We start from the raw sequence: 17,731 nt of genomic DNA on the forward strand, positions 1-17,731 counted from the left end.
TTTTTCTAGTGCTCTTCCAACTAAGCAGTCCTGTTCCGACTAACTTTTCTACAATTTGTTAACTCAGTATTCTTAGCTTCCTCAGTTTTAAAGCCAGTCTAGTTTCTGTGATATTGACTGCAAGACAATTTTTTAGTGGCTTCTTTTTTTTTTTTTTTAATTTAACAGAAAAGTAGCAGTTCTGAATCATTAAGTGACAAAGGTTCTGAATTGAAGAAAAGTTTTGATGCTGTGGTATTTGATGTCCTTAAGGTTACACCAGAAGAATATGCGGTAAGTCTTCCACCTCTTGTTCTCCAGTTTTTGCACATAATTTACATATTGGTACTATCCAATTAGAATTTGTAGGCCCAACAGAGGAGATGTTTTAAAAAAAAAAAACAAACTGGATGTGGGAATCAGTGGAGAGAGTAGCACAACAATGGAGCAAGCAGAGGAATGAAATGGGGAAGATGAAAGAAAAAAATCCACTGATACTTTCAGAGAAGCTTTGTAGGTTACACTATCAGCTTGAGAAGTAATAGTAAGCCTTTATGATAATTGCTTTCGTCTCTACCTACACCTCCTCCCCCAGCTAAATGTACTTTACTGACATAGGTAGGAAAGAAGTACTTTTACTTTTTTGTAAATTAAAAAATTAAAGTTGAAGGCATTATTGCATTTTCATGAAGGATACCTAGAAAAACTTAGTTCTTAACAGACAAGTGTTCATTTATTTGCGTTATCTTTTTCCTTTGGCTTGTTAGCAGAATATACTGAGTTCCTGATATTGAACTACTCTTACATTCCAGGAATAAACTTTGGTGTATTGCTAGATTTTGTTTTATATGTGTAGTCACAAGAGGGATAGGTCCATAAGCACGTGAAGACCTTCAGTATGAGTTGCCACTAGTGTAGAGTCAGTTACTTTTCATAAGTTGGGAAAAAATACCCTTGTATTATCATCACATTTTATATTACTGTTTGAGTAGGTATGATTTAATAGTCACAGCAACACCACTGCTTTATAAACCAGTAGATCCAATTTTTGTTTTTTGTTTTGATTTAGTGTATGTATTTGGGCTTCCTTGGTGGCTCAGGTGGTAAAGAATCTGCCTGCAATACAGGAGACTCATGTTCAGTCCCTGGGTCGGGAAGATCCTCTGGAGAAGGAAATGGCAACCCACTCCAGTATTCTTGCCCGGGAAATCCCATGAATTAGAGGAGCCTGTTGGGCTACAGTCATTAGGGTCAAAAAGAGTCAGACACTACTGAACAGCTAACACACACAATGTATGACCATGTTCAAACTTTTAAAATTATTTGTTTATTTTGTAACTTTACCCCACTTGTCTCACAGGAAAATATAAAAAGGCATGAGATAAATAGAAATAATTTTATTTTATGGTGTAAGGACTAAATTTTCATTTTTTTAAGCCCTTATAAAATTGGGACTTTTTTCTAGTAAAGATTTGAGTACAGACTAATAATTTTAACTTCAAATATATGTCATATTATGGCATTCCAAAGAAGAAATTCTAAAAATTTTTTACTTTTTATTTCAGGGTCAGATAACACTAATGGATGTTCCAGTATTTAAAGCCATTCAACCAGATGTGAGTAGTTTTAAGAACTTCCCTTTAAAATATGCAAAATGGTGAATTATATCTCAAATTGAGAAGTTTTAGAAACGAAAAATTACACTTTATATTAATTTTTAAATGTTTAAAGCTTTTGGCATTGTTCAGGCTTTGGAAACTCGTGGCATTCATAGCTATACACTGTTGAGTCATAGATGAGACTCAGTCATTTTGGTTGATTTGGTTTCATCACTTTACTGAAGGGGGCATAGACTTAGGCAGGTTGGATGATCTACCTGAGGCTTTGAATCTTGTACTCCCATCTTCTTGTACTCCCAAGAAGTAAGCTACTGGGTTTCACAGCTCACTTCAGTAATTGTTTCCCTTGTTCCTTAATTTTATGACTTTATAATATGACTGTGTGTTGACACTTGGGCGAGAAGAGAGAGAAGGAAGGCATTTTTTGTTTTATTAAGAAGAAGGAAACTATCTGCATCTACCCACTGTAAACTGTTTATTACACTGTGTGTGTATGTATGTTCCTATCGTTATCACAGTCTGAATATGGTAGCATCTATTTTACTGATGAGAAAACAGAATGACAGTTGTCCCTGATTACAGCTTAGTATTAGAACTGGTTTTCAGACTTTAAAAATTGATGCTTTTTCCACTCTTATCAGGTGAGAATATACATATGACTTTGTATCCCCAAACTAAGTCATCAATAATACTGACATATTCAGTACCTTAAGACAGATATATTTTTAGTTCTTTCAGAACAAAATATAATGTATTTGTTATAGTATTTTCAAGTCAACTATAACATAGATGTTAGAGAAAACATCTGTATCTTCAGTGGCATAGACAGTCCTGTGTTTTTCAAGTTACTTAATTTCTGAATATCTCAAGTTTGTCGCTTACAAAATGAAAGCATGGGCCTAAATGACCTCTGAGTCTTTGTTATATCTACAGTTTTGTTTTGTTTTTTTTTTTCCCCTTTTTCCCTATACCGTGGATGGAGGGCACTCTGAAACCATTAGTTTAGCAACAGAGGAAGCAGAACAATCTAGTCTGTAAAGAAGACACAAACAGAAAAATGGCTTTTGTATTTAAATAACAGTAACTGAAGTATTCATTTCCTCACATCCTTGAACAAAGCAAACTGAATTCTTCATAAAAAGAACAACGTTTAGTCCTAAAGTTCAGTCATCTTCTATTTTGTGCATGCTCAGGCACTTCAGTCATGTGTAACTATTGGCCACCTCATGCCAAGAGTTGACTCATTGTAAAAGACTCTGATGCTGGGAGGGATTGGGGGCAGGAGGAGAAGGGGACGACAGAGGATGAGATGGCTGGATGGCATCGCTGACTCGATGGACGTGAGTCTCAGTGAACTCCGGGAGCTGGTGATGGACAAGGAGGCCTGGCGTGCTGTGATTCATGGGGTCGCAAAGAGTCGGACACGACTGAGCGACTGATCTGATCTGATCTGATGGGCACTTGCCTACCAGGCTCCTCTGTCCATGGGATTCTCCAGGGAAGGATACTGGAGTGGGTTGCCATGCCCTCCCTCAGGGAATCTTCCCAACCCAGGATTGAACCCACATCTTTTATGTCTCCTGCATTGGCAGGTGGGTTCTTTACCACTAGCACTACCTCTTCTCTTTAGACATATTTTTTTTCCTTTTGAATAAACTGTGATTACTATATTTCTAGAAGTTTCATCCGAGATTAGTGCCATCCAGTAGAAATACGTAAACCATTTATATAACTTTACATTTTCTACAAAATAAAAAGAAACAAGTAAAATTAATTTCAATAATTGTATTTAACTGCAACATCCAAAATATTATCACTTCAACCTGTAATCAGTATAAAAATTATTGAGATTTTTACTCTCTTTTTTCTGTGCTAAGACTTTGAGATTCAGTGTATATTGTACAATTACAGCACATCTTGCCACATTGCAGGTGCTCCATAGCCATTTGTGGCAAGGGGTTGAACACTGAAGATCTAGCAGTGACTGCTTATGGACATAAGCTTCAAGTCAATGGGAATTTTTTGTGAACTTCCTAGAAGTGAACCTTAAAAATTCCCTTGACCCCACTTCCTGATCTAATTTAACACTGATCCTGTTGATTTTTTTTTTTTTTTAGCCTAAATCTCTTATTTATCCATTCTCTCTCTACTCTGAACACCCTAATCAAATACACCATGGTAACTCATCTGAATTGTTGCATTGCCCTCTACCTTATCTGTCCACATCCATCCTGACCCTTCTAAACTTTCTCTACCCAGGAGCCAAGGTCATCTTTCAATATATAAATCTGCTTTCATGATTCTTCTGCTTAGAATGCTTCAGTGGCTTCCTGTTGCTCTGAAGATAAAGACAAATTGTCCCAATATTGTCTACGAATCTATTCTAAGTTTTGCCTCTTCCTACCTACTCCAACCTCATCTTCCGCGTTTTCCACCTCTTTCTGGTCTAGCTACAGTGGCCTTTTAGCCCGTCTCACCACTGAGCCTGCGTGCATCCTAGTTAACTCCTAATCATCCTTCACTTCTCAAGTTAAGTTTGACTTTCTCAGATGAGTTTTTTTCTCTTCATACAGGCTCTCCCAGCACTTCCTACTACTTCACTGGACTTGTCAGTTGCAGTTTTACATTTATGGATTGTGGTTCAATAAGTATTTACTGAGTGTCTGTTCTATGTCAGATGCTGGTTTATAGCAGTGAAGAGACCAAAATTCCTGCCCTTGTGCATCTTACATTTGAGTAAAGTAAGCTAGTAGTGTGTCATGGGAAGTATCAGCCAGCCAGAAGAGGACAGGGTGTGAGGGCCGTGAGAGCTGTGATTTTGCATAGGGTGATCAGACAGGCTTCACTGCAAAGGTGCCATCTGAGAAAGACCTGAACGAGATGAGAGAGCAAGCCCTGCAACTGTTTGGGGGGAAGGGTGTTCCAAGCAGACAGAACAGTGCCTATATATAGTGCCATAAGTTTCTTTCTTAGTTCTTTTGGGAACAAAATATAGTGTATTTGGTGTAGTATATACAAGTCTACAATGGCCCTGAATACTTTTCCTTCCTGTATTTTGTGACTTTATAATATGACTGTGTGTTGTATCTTAAAGACAAGAAAAAAATCAAGGAAGACATTTTTAAAAGAATTAGACTAACATTTATTATATATCTACCCACTGTAAACTATTTATTATGCTCACATAAGGGAAAAGATTACTGGAGTGAGGTGTGAAGCCCAGGGCAAAGGCCAGTGAGCTCAGTGAGTAAGTGTGGGGGTCTAGTAGAAAGTGAGAGGGCCAGATGGCATGGGACCTGGGGAACCGTTACTCTGAAAAAAATCAGAAGGTATGGATGGTTTTGAGCAAATGAATGACATTTTCTGATTTGGGTTTTAAGTAGCTCTTCCTGACTAACTGGCCAGGGTATGTGGGGAAGCAACCATGGGGGTGGGGAGGGGCAGGGACCAAGGACTGAATCGAGGAGACCAGATGAGCAAGGAAGGTGACTTGGGTCAGGGTGTGAAGGGAGGAGGTGGTGAGAAGTTGTCAGGCACTGTATGCTAAAGAGGAGTCAAGGATGATGGCAAGATTTTTGGCCTGACACCTGAAACATTTACTCCGTAGCCTTTGAGATGGAAAATGGTTAGTATTGTGTTCATAGCTCCCGGGACTGCCATTTATAGAAAACAGAATATGCAGTGTATTCTGGAGAAAGGCCAGAGGAGCAGATTTTGAAGGAAGAGCTTGAGTTTGGCTTTGGACATGTTTAGTTTTACGTGTGTGTTGGACAGCCAAAGAGAATGTTGAATTAGGTAATATATACTGTATTTTATATATGTATATGTATATTCTACCACCACCACCCCACCACCCCCAGTTCAAGCTGGAAATGTAAGTTTGGGAGTTGTCAGTGTAGAGATATTTAAAGCGTGGGTGAGATTACCGAGAGTGAATATACTTGGAGAAAAGAAGGAACCTATTTAGTGTTGAGGAGGAGCTAGCAAAAGAAATTGAGATGCAGCACCTGGTGATTTAGGAGGAAAACTAGGTTAGTGTGAAATTCAGTGAACCAAGTGAAGTACGTGTTTTTAAGAAGGAAGGAGTGATCTGGTGTAAAGTGATGTTAATACTGGGCTTATATGTTTATTGCTTGCTACTTCCACTAGGTTTTAAGCTACATGAGGACACTTAGGACAGATACTGTTACTATTTTATCTGGCATGTAGTGGGAACTCAATATTTAGAATGAGAAAATGAACAATGTTTAGTAAGTTTTATCCAATGAGAGAATGTTTTTCTTTTTTTTTCCCCCAAAATTGAAGCAGTAACTCTTGGAAGAAGCAATGTAGCACCAAAATATTCTTGTCATGTATCCATCTCATATAATCTTCAAGGTTACATTAACTCTGGCAGCATCAACAGGACTTTGTCACCTGGCAGAAAAACGTCTTCTGATTTATCCTGGGATATTTAAGACGTGTAATAAGATGTAAAGTGTAACAAGATGAAACTCTGTGTACTGACCTAGCCCAGTACTGTTGAAGCCACTCTGCGTCCTTCCATATTCGCCTGTCTTCCCTCCTCCCACCAGAGGAACCGCTATCCAGTGTTGATCTGTATCATTCCTGTGCATTTAGCTATTGATTTTCTACAAATGTATGTTCTCCCTTAACAGTATTTGCTTTTGCATGTTTCTGATTTTTTATGTATGGTATCCCGTGATTTTCTTTTTTGTCTACTTATGTCCAACATTGTTGACCAGCATCCATGTTTATACTCTAGTGCGTTAATTACTGAGTTGTAGCACATTAATATCCTTAAGTTTATTAAATACTGCCAAATTGTTTTCCATATTGTTTGTACAGATATTATTTGTTTATTATGTAAAACTCTTGCTATTGATAACTTTAACAAAAGATTTTTTAAGTCAAGATGTTGTCCAGTCTAATGTATTAGTCTCATATATTAGCATAAAATGAGGTCTCTCTATGTAGTCAGAATATTAATTTGACTACCAGATGAATTATTTTTGTTAAATCCAAATTTAACCTCAGATATGAAAAAACAGTGGTTATCACTGAACCAAATAAATTTTTCTTCATGTTTCTATCCATTATACCACTGTTCAAGTTTGTATAATTTTATATAAAGCTTTAAAAACTATATATATAATATATAAAAGGAAACTATTTAAAAGATCGTTAGTTACACTAAAACTGTTTTAGTCAAAACTCAGTATTCTGTGTATATATCCACATGTAACTATTTCAGGTGATGATTTATTCACATTTTCTGAAATAAAATGTTCTAAATCTGAGCTTTGAAGAATGTAGATTCTGAATCCAGCTATGTGGTTTAGTGATTTGATTTGCAAGTTGGTGATTGAGCCACACAGGTCTCAGTTTTCTGCAAATGAGGCAATTTCTGAGCTACTTGCAACTTATATATTTCACACTAATTCTGTTCCCTAAGTAGATCATTGCCATTGTTACCAGCTTGTGGAATTCTATATTCCCAAGTCTTTTTGTATCATGCAGAATTTATTTAAACTTTTGTCCCTAAACTTGTTATTGACTTGTAGACAGAAAGTCCAGTTGTTTTCCCAGAATAAAGCTGTTTATCTGCCTGTCTGCTGCACTGTCTACCTCAGAATTGCTCAGGGGAAAAAAAAAAAGAAAAACTCAAAGCCTTTTGTTTCCCTCTGGAAACTATTGGCCTTATGTTTGAGATGTCAAAAATTATTTTTTATTATATAGAGACTATCCTTAGTCATCAGTAAAACACTGGCTGAAGAAATCTGGTCTTTTAGTAAGCAGATCTGAGTCAGATTTAATGCTCAGTCTGGTTTTTCTCCAACCTTGTGTTACACTTGAAATGGCTTGAAAGTGAAGGGAAGACAAAAGAACACATTTTGCCACTTTTTTTATTGTTTTATAATAGAGAATAATGGGAGAAAAACATGTTTACCAATGAAAAGAATTTAATGGTAAAGGAAAGTTCAGTAATTTTACAAACTACTTAATAGAATTATACAGAAAAAATGTTTGCTCAGGTTTTAAAGTTGTCTTTCTGAGTGGTTTGCACCATCTGTCTATCCATTTTTAGTACCAATCAGAAACCTGCGAGTCATTCTTTTCTCTTCTCCCTCTGTCCTCTTTCTTCTGTTTTTTAGTATCTCCAGTTGATTTTATTTCCTAAATAACTTTTCTCCCCTTCTGCTTCCCTATGCTTCCCTGTCAACGCTGAAGGAAATTTTTTAAAAGAGCACAGTATTTTTACAGGGCTGCAGCTCACTGGCTCAGAGTATGAACCTTCCCTAGCGCCTGTACATGTTTGTTCATCTCAGTCTGTTACCTGTGTTTACTGGTGGATCCTCCTTTATGTGGACACTGCCCTGACGTCCCTGTAGCTGCTGCTGCTAAGTCGCTTCAGTCATGTCCGACTCTGTGTGACCCCATAGACGGCAGCCCACCAGGCTCTCCCATCTCTGGGATTCTCCAGGCAAGAACACTGGAGTGGGTTGCCATGTCCTTCTCCAGTGCATGAAAGTGAAAAGTGAAAGTGAAGTTGCTCAGTCGTGTCCAACTCTTAGCGACCCCATGGACTGCAGCCCACCAGGCTCCTCCATCCATGGGATTTTCCAGGCAAGAGTACTGGAGTGGGGTGCCATTGTCTTCTCCGCCCCTGTAGCTAGTGCTACAGAAATCCCATGCCCTGATATTCCTATAGCTAGTGCTGCAGAAATCCTAAGAATCTTCATTTGCACCCTGGCCCAAGCAGCATGGCCAAATTTGGAAGCTTCTGTGAATGGTGATTACTCTCATTCAAAACCCGGCTTTTCATTCTTCTCCCGTTCCTCCTTCTAAGTAGCCCTTCCTTAGTGATAGGCATGGGACGGAGACACAATGATATATGGTTGCTGACACTGCAGTTACACTGATTACAAGGAAGGAAAAAGCTGGTAGTTCTGTTAATACATCCTTACAATTCTTAACTATCAGAGTTGCTCACTGTCTTTTTGTTCTCAGTATTCTTTAAATTAGACCAGTTTAGCGGGGTAAATGGGCTTCCCTGATAGCTCAATTGGTAAAATCCACCGGTAATGCAGGAGACCCAGTTCGATCCCTGGGTTAGGAAGATCCCCTGGAAAGGATACCCACTCCAGTATTCTGGCCTGGAGAATTCCATGGACTGTATAGTCCATGGGGTCACAAAGAGTTAAACACAACTGAGTGACTTTCACTTTCACTTTGGGAGGTAAATTGTCATGTATTTTGCTTTCTCTTTTTTAAATCGGTCCAACATTCACAGCTCTTTCTGTGGGTGCTCAGAAAATTCTCAATTACTTAATTTCACTTACTTTAAAATTTATTTTAAAGCCCTTTGAATTCCAAAAAATAATTTAGTAGCAAAACATAAAAGCCGTGAGCCAGAAGACTTGCGGTTTTGTTTCAGTTTTGACATCTACAGAGTGTGCCACTAACATAACCTATTTCATGTCATTCAGTTCAGTTCAGTTCAGTCGCTCAGTCGTGTCCGACTCTTTGCGACCCCGTGAATCGCAGCATGCCAGGCCTCCCTGTCCATCACCAACTCCTGGAGTTCACCCAGACTCACGTGCATCGAATCAGTGATGCCATCCAGCCATCTCATCCTCTGTTGTCCCCTTCTCCTCCTGCCCCCAATCCCTCCCAGCATCAGAGTCTTTTCCAATGAGTCAACTCTTCGCATGAGGTGGCCAAAGTACTGGAGTTTCAGCTTTAACATCAGTCCTTCCAAAGAAGTCCCAGGGGTGATCTCCTTCAGAATGGACTGGTTGAATCTCCTTGCAGTCCAAGGGACTCTCAAGAGTCTTCTCCAACACCACAGTTCAAAAGCATCAATTCTTCAGCACTCAGCTTTCTTCACAGTCCAACTCTGACATCCATCCATGACCACAGGGAAAACCATAGCCTTGACTAGACGGACCTTTGTTGGCAAAGTAATGTCTCTGCTTTTGAATATGCTATCTAGGTTGGTCATAACTTTCCTTCCAAGGAGTAAGTGTCTTTTAAGTTCATGGCTGCAATCACCATCTGCAGTGATTTTGGAGCCCCAGAAAATAAAGTCTGACACTGTTTCCACTGTTTCCCCATCTATTTCCCATGAAGTGATGGGACCAGATGCCATGATCTTCGTTTTCTGAATGTTGAGCTTTAAGCCAACTTTTTAACTCTCCACTTTCACTTTCATCAAGAGGCTTTGTAGTTCCTCTTCACTTTCTGCCATAAGGGTGGTGTCATCTACGTATCTGAGGTTATTGATATTTCTCCCGGCAAACCATTCAGTATCACAGTAATCCAGGTCTATGCCCCAACTAGTAACGCTGAAGAAGCTGAAGTTGAATGGTTCTATGAAGACCTACAAGACCTTTTAGAACTAACACCCCAAAAAGATGTCCTTTTCATTATAGGGGACTGGAATGCAGAAGTAGGAAGTCAAGAAACACCTGGAGTAACAGGCAAATTTGGCCTTGGAATATGGAATGAAGCAGGGCAAAGACTAATAGAGTTTTGCCAAGAAAATGCACTGGTCATAACAAACACCCTCTTCCAACAACACGAGAGAAGACTGTACACATGGACATCACCAGATGGTCAACACCAAAATCAGACTGATTATATTCTTTAGCCAAAAATGGAGAAGCTCTATACAGTCAGCAAAAACAAGACCAGGAGCTGACTGTGGCTCAGACCATGAACTCCTTATTGCCAAATTCAGACTTAAATTGAAGAAAGTAGGGAAAACCACTAGACCATTCAGGTATGACCTAAATCAAATCCCTTATGATTATACAGTGGAAGTGAGAAATATATTTAAGGGCCTAGATCTGATAGAGTGCCTGCCTGGAGAACTATGGATGGAGGTTGTGATATTGTACAGGAGACAGGGATCAAGACCATCCCCATGGAAAAGAAATGCAAAAAAGCAAAATGGCTGTTTGGGGAGGCCTTACAAATAGCTGTGAAAAGAAGAGAAGCAAAAAGCAAAGGAGAAAAGGAAAGATATAAGCATCTGAATGCAGAGTTCCAAAGAATAGCAAGAAGAGATAAGAAAGCCTTCCTCAGTGACCAATGCAAAGAAATAGAGGAAAACAACAGAATGGGAAACACTAGAGATCTCTTCAAGAAAATTAGAGCTACCAAGGGAACATTTCATGCAAAGATGGGCTCAATAAAGGACAGAAATGGTATGCACCTAACAGAAGCAGAAGATATTAAGAAGAGGTGGCAAGAATACACAGAAGAACTGTATAAAAAAGATCTTCATGACCTAGATAATCACGATGGTGTGATCACTGACCTAGAGCCAGACATCCTGGAATGTGAAGTCAAGTGGGCCTTAGAAAGCATCACTATGAACAAAGCTAGTGGAGGTGATGGAATTCCAGGGGAGCTATTTCAAATCCTGAAAGATGATGCTGTTGAAAGCTCTACATTCAATATGCCAGCAAATTTGGAAAACTCAGCAGTGGCCACAGGACTGGAAAAGGTCACTTTGCATTTCAATCCCAAAGAAAGGCAATGACAAAGAATGCTCAAACTACTGCACAATTTTACTCATCTCACACGCTAGTAAAGTAATGCTCAAAATTCTCCAAGCCAGGCTTCAGCAATACGTGAACCATGAACTTCCAGATGTTCAAGCTGGTTTTAGAAAAGGCTGAGGAACCAGAGATCAAATTGCCAACATCTGCTGGATCATGGAAAAAGCAAGAGAGTTCCAGAAAAATTTCTGCTTTCTTGACTATGCCAAAGCCTTTGACTGTGTGGATCACAATAAAGTGTGGGAAATTCTGAAAGAGATGGAAATACCAGACCACCTGACCTGCCTCTTGAGAAAATTGTTTGCAGGTCAGGAAGCAACAGTTAGAACTGGACATAGAACAACAGACTGGTTCCAAATAGGAAAAGGAGTACATCAAGGCTGTATATTGTCACCCTGTTTATTTAACTTATATGCAGAGTACATCATGAGAAATGCTGGACTGGAAGAAACACAAGCTGGAATCAAGATTGCCGGGAGAAATATCAATTTTATGTCATTAGGCTTTGTTAAAAAAAAATTTAGATAAGTGAAGGGATATTAGACTACTTGACCTTTAAAATACTCTTTAGGTCTTTGAGGATTCCTGAAAGTAGAATAAATTTGGGTGGTAACTTCAGAGTAAGAGCTTCAGTTAAGTGTAGCTTCAATCAGTAATAAATAGGATTTTGACCAAAACTGCAGAAGTCTTGAGATGATAAGTGTTGGGGGTGGTCAGAAGTCAAGTTTTTAGAGATTGGGGTGGGGAGCGGGAGGGTCTCAATGGAACATAAATTCCACCAAGGCAGAAACTTGTCTGCTCGTGTGTCTATAGTGATTGAATGATACTTACTCGATACTTGAATTTGAGTGACCATTCCAAGGCTTGTACACTGTACAGCCTGTACAGCCTGCAAGCATATCATCTCCCATTGTTTACCATGTTTAGTTATTTTCACAAAAGTCTATTACCCAGTCCAAGAACGTAATTTTTATCAAGTAACACTTGTTCTATGGAAGCAGAAGTGTTTTTTCCTCTCTGCCCATAATCCACAACATTTTCTTCCTCAGTGTGAATTCTTCAGTGTTCAGTAAGGGCAAAAGTTTACCATAAGGTAAACACTCATTAATTTCTAGAATGAATTTTCTGGTATTTAGTTGAGGCTCTGCTGCTGCTAAGTCACTTCAGTCGCGTCCAACTCTGTGTGACCCCATAGATGGCAGCCCACCACGCTCCCCCGTCCCTGGGATTCTCCAGGCAAGAACACTGGAGTGGGTTGCCATTTCCTTCTCCAATGCATGAAAGTGAAAAGTGAAAGTGAAGTCGCTCAGTCATGCCCAACTCTTAGTGACCCCATGGACTGCAGCCTACCAGGCTCCTCCATCTATGGGATTTTCCAGGCAAGAGTACTGGAGTGGGGTGCCATTAACTCTTGTTAAAGTTTTTGCACATTTCTTATATACAGAGGTTGCCCGAGTATGGTTTCTCTTCTAATCATGAACGTTTTTTATTTTTCCTTTAGAAAGCTCTTACACATTTACCGGGCTTCTCTCCAGTGTGAGTTCTCTCATGTTGAGGAAGCAATGACTGTATTCTGAGGAATTTTCCATGTTTCTTTATAGGATTTTTGTGGTTTTTTCCTATTATGAATTCTTGGATGCTCTATAAAACTTGTATTTCTTCTGAAGTCATTGCCACATTCACTACACTGATGGGATTTCTCCTCAAAATGAGTATCACGTTACTCAGCACAGGATGAGTTATGACAGAATGCTATCTTGCAATCAGGTTTTCTTTCCATTAGCAGCTGTGCTTGAAATCTGTATTGTAGTCATTACATTGGATAATGTTTACTTCTCTTAGAGGTTCCCAAATCTTTATGAAGTAACAGGATCTGACTGAAAGTCCTCTGACGTGTATTACATTCAAAGAAGAAAGTTCTGTGCTTTATTGTTTATTCTGTTCAGTTCGGTTCAGTTGCTCAGTCATGTTCAACTCTTTGCGACCCCATGAACCACAGCATGGGGTTCCAGAGTCCACCCAAACCAACTCCCAGAGTCCACCCAAACCCATGTCCATTGAGTCGGTGATGCCATTCCACCATCTCATCCTCTCATCCCCTTCTCCTCCTGCCCTCAATCTTTCCCAGCATCAGGTCTTTTCAAATGAGTCAGCTCTTCGCATCAGGTGGCCAAAGTATTGGAGTTTCATCTTCAACATCAATCCCTCCAATGAACACCCAGGACTGATCTCCTTTAGGATGGACTGGTTGGATCTCCTTGCAGTCCAAGGGACTCTCAAGAGTCTTTTCCAACACTACAGTTCAAAAGCATCAATTCTTCAGTGCTTAGCTTTCTTTATAGTCCAACTCTCACATGCATACATGACTACTGGAAAAGCCATAGCCTTGACTAAACAGACCTTTGTTGACAAAGTAATGTCTCTGCTTTTTAATATGCTGTCTAGGTTGGTCATAACTTTCCTTCCAAGGAGTAAGCGTCTTTTAATTTCAGGGCTGCAGTCACCATCCGCAGTGATTTTGGAGCCCCAAAAAGTACAGTCAGCCACTGTTTCCCCATCTATTTGCCATGAAGTGATGGGACGTAGGTCAGTATAATAAGTCATTTAGATTATACACAATAAACACAATATAATATACGCAAACACAGTGCAATAAGTCATTTAGATTATATCAATAAACAGTAAATACAAAGGATAGATAAAACCTTCCTGTATAACTGGGATACACTAGAGATTGAGGAAGAATTCTGGTTAAATGAGGGAAAGTACATATAGGTCATTCTGAATCTTATTAAAACATTTCTGAAGAACTTGCAATTGTGATCTTTCTGGTTATATATGTAAAGAGCTTTCTCTATGCAAAATTTCTTTCGTATGCAAAGAGGCTATTGTCTTGGCAACATCTGAAATTCCAACATCAGGAATATCATAATTCTGTCCTTGTTTTAATGAAAAGTAACATTTTCATTAGGCTTAAAATATAAAAATCCATAAATACAGTAGATTTGAAGAAAGCAAAGAAGACATATGACTTTTTTTCTCATATTTCGTTGGATGTAAGGTTAGCTGCTTTGTCAGTTCTTATTGCTGTTTCTCACTGAAAATTTTCTTAATATATAGTAAGGCCAGACTTAGGGAACTAGGGAAGGTGAAGAAGAAAGCTGTTGACTAGGAGAGTAGGTATATCACACCATCAGTGGTAGCAGAAGATAGCTCCTGCCTTAATCTCTGACCTCACTGTAAGGGGCAACATTAAGGTATTGGAAGTAGGGAGGTTGGGGGAGTAGAGAATGTGAGTTCATTAGAAAAGTGATGTGATATTTTTAATTTAACATAATACATTAGAATTATATAGTTTCAGAGCTTATTCTGTGGATTAGAAGCGTAGGAGTCGCAGTGAGTGCTTCATTTCAGGCTGCGACTTCTTTCTAAACAGCCATATAGGCTGAATGGATATACTGGATATACCAGTTCCCTCCAGATCTTCCAGGTTTTGAGCCTAGGAATACCTGCCTCAACAGTAGTGATTTTCTCATTGTGAGGACCCCTACCCTTTCAGTCTTGTACAGATTCCATCGCTTTTTCTTTCTTTCCCTCAGTCTTTGTCTACAACTGGTCTATATTGGCCTTTTCTTTTCTTCTATCTATAGGTATCCCTACAACATCACCCTTAGAACAGTCCTTTTAAGAGTGTTGGAACCTACAAGATGAAATTTAGACCAAGAATTTGACTTTACAGAACAGACCTACAAGACATAAGAGAAGCTGTGACTCCCGTGAAATTCAGTAATTCTTTCATAGGGTAGGTGGTCATCAGTTGTGGTGTTTGCCTTCCCACATGCTTTCAAAATAATCTGTTTAATGGCTAAAAATGAACCCACGCATATTCTCTCTGATACACTTTTAGTGACCATTAAGAAATTGCCTTTGTATATGTGAGTTACTGTTAGAAGCTTTCTCTTCACTGCCTGTTTTAAAAATTGCAAGTTGAATCCATTTGAGCAGATTTTAAGCATCGAGGCTGCTCTATTTCCTTTAGCCTTTGCTGAAATGGAGGCTTATTTACATAGTGTACTTAACTTGAATCAGTCCTATTCATGAGTCAAACCCTAAAAAAACATCTTTTGAGTCACTAAGTTTACTTTAACTTTTTGGTGTTCATGGGAAGTGGTTTAGTATAGAGTAACTGGAGACCTGGCAGATAACCTGTCAATACAGTATGGTGCTGGTAGGAGAATTCATTTCTCAGATGGTATAGTCTCACGTGGAGAAAGATTCTAGGGTCTGAGACAGAAAGAGACAGAGACAAAGGGAAAAGCAGGTTTTTTTTCCCACAGAGATATTTAGTGGCTGTTGAGGTAGAGATGGGGCAAGACAGATTCCTGTAAGGTCAGCTAAGCATAAATGCATGTCAGGGTTTAGGAGGAAAGCACTGAATGAGTCGCAGTGCGGTGTCTCCTTCATAGTCCATTATATGGGTTTTTCTTGTTGTTGTTTTATAAACTTTTTATTTTAAGGTAATTAGAGATTCACAGAAAGTTACAAAAAAAATACTACAAGCATAGTTTTATTTTAGATAGGGAACTGTTTTTCTTTTCCTTTTTTAAAAAATGTGTTTAGCTGCACCATGTTTTAGTCGCGGCATGGGGGATCTAGTTCCCTAGCTAGGGATGGAATCCGGGCCCCCTGCCCTGGGAACACAGAGTCGTAACCGCTGGACCACCAGGGAAGTCCCCAGAGATAGTGTTAGATTCACGGTTTTGAAACCAAGAAGTAGGTGTTTATACAGTGCATGTCTGTACAGTCCTGTGGCGTTTCAGTGTCTGTGCAGATTTCCTAACTGCTGCCTCCATCAGGACACACAGCTGTTCCCCCAGCACAAAGCTCTCTCACCTGTGCTTCCCCGTCGCAGTCACACCCCCACTCCCCTCATCCACGATTCCTGGCAGCCTCCATGTTGTCCTCTACCCTAGTCTGTTTGATGTTGTATTAGATGAGCTAGTAATGGAACATTGTTTCCAAGGGGAAATGTTTTCTGAAGCAGAAAATATACTCTTAAAAGGTAAAGAACCTCTTTATTTCTTCATGTTTTTTATGTATAAGATGGAGAGCTCCAATGGAATTTCAACCCATTTGCTCCCAAGTAATTTGACTGGAGTTTCATTCATCCCCTGCCTTCTTTCAGGTCTGCTTCGAACAGTTTTCTTAGAGGAAAAGCATTTTTTCATTAAGTTAGTGATGTTGCAACTCACCAAAAATTGGATGGATTTTTCAAAACCTCTTAGCTTCTCTTATTTTGAGGAGTCAGAAAAGAATTTAAAAAATTTTAATGTAAAAAATAAGGCTATAATCCACTGCTACCTTTGTGTTCCTTATCATAATAAATTGTAATGATAAAGATAGGATCAAATGAGTTGATATGTGTAAGGCATTTAGAGTAGTGCCTGGCACATAGTGATCTCTGCCTTCGGGTTAGCTTTTATTTTTATTGCAGCTGTTAAGACCTGTGTTCTAAGGAAGAAACAACTTTTTAAGCCCAGAGTCAGAAGATTAGATCACACAGAAAAGGACAGATGTATTGGCTACTGTCAATAGTTCTATATGCACATAAAGGAGATAGGGAAGATGTTTACGTAGGTTTATTCAGGTGGTGGGTTCTGGGTGGTGTATGGTCCCTGCCTGCTGCCCCTCTCCACCCCCCGATTTTCTGTTTAACAAATTTTGTTATTTAACAACTGTAATTACTCTTACAGATGGGGAAGTTAAGATATAACGTATAGAAAGAGAATTAAGTACACCTAGTTTTGATAAGACGCTTGTGAAACTGACAGGAGTTGCTAGTATGAATGATTCGGTATTTCAGAAGGGCAGTTTGACAAGCGTCAAGACCTTGAAAGAAAGGGTTCCTACTCTTTGACTTAGTGATTTCGCTTCTAGGACTGTATATTTAGGAAATGATCAGAAAAGGTGCAAGGATATTCTTTATTTATACTATATAGCCTTACTTATGACAGGAAAATGGCTTGTCAAATGGCTAGATAAGTTGAATAGCAATTTCATAGAGACACTTTGATTATAGCATTAATATAAATTTGGAAATTTTGTAATTGGTTAAAAACAAATTCAGAGTTGATGGATTTAATCCTAGAAATTGTGTCCTAAACCTTGACATCTTTATATAGTTGTATAAATATACTGTGATATTTAGGAAGACCAAACATGTTTTCTAGCAGTTTGATGTTTTTAATATAGTTATCATGTGTCATGTTTATGTTAATATAATATCTACCACTAAATATTTTGTGTCTATACAGGAAGATTATGTGAAATGAGTATATATCTAGGCTGAGTACAGAGTACTCAAATTCCTTTTTATTGTAGAGTTGCTTCTGTCATTTTCTTTTCCTTGATTAATTTCAGATTTGAAATTTGCAAATTCTAGGTTTAAAAAAAGTACTTTATATCTTTAGAAAATTTACTGTTTACTGTGTTAAAGTGATAATTGTTGTCTCTTTCTTCAGTATTCCCCATCTCAATTGCTCAGGCCAGAAACTTGGGAGTTTT

At 38.8% G+C, this 17,731-nt stretch overlaps 1 protein-coding gene across 3 annotated transcripts in view; it reads left to right on the forward strand.

Moving 5' to 3' along the window:
* RALGPS2 (Ral GEF with PH domain and SH3 binding motif 2) overlaps positions 1 to 17,731 on the forward strand; it is a 129,889-nt gene that overhangs the window by 12,568 nt on the left and 99,590 nt on the right. For all 3 annotated transcript variants that reach the window (XM_010850131.1, XM_010850133.1, XM_010850132.1), the window contains exons 3-4: positions 169 to 273; positions 1,545 to 1,595. In XM_010850131.1, coding sequence (XP_010848433.1) covers positions 169 to 273; positions 1,545 to 1,595 — 156 coding nt within the window. The remainder of the gene's footprint in view (positions 1 to 168; positions 274 to 1,544; positions 1,596 to 17,731) is intronic.

Source organism: Bison bison, unplaced genomic scaffold (genome assembly GCF_000754665.1).
Source record: "Bison bison bison isolate TAMUID 2011002044 unplaced genomic scaffold, Bison_UMD1.0 scf7180017864289, whole genome shotgun sequence".
Lineage (NCBI taxonomy): Eukaryota > Metazoa > Chordata > Mammalia > Artiodactyla > Bovidae > Bison > Bison bison.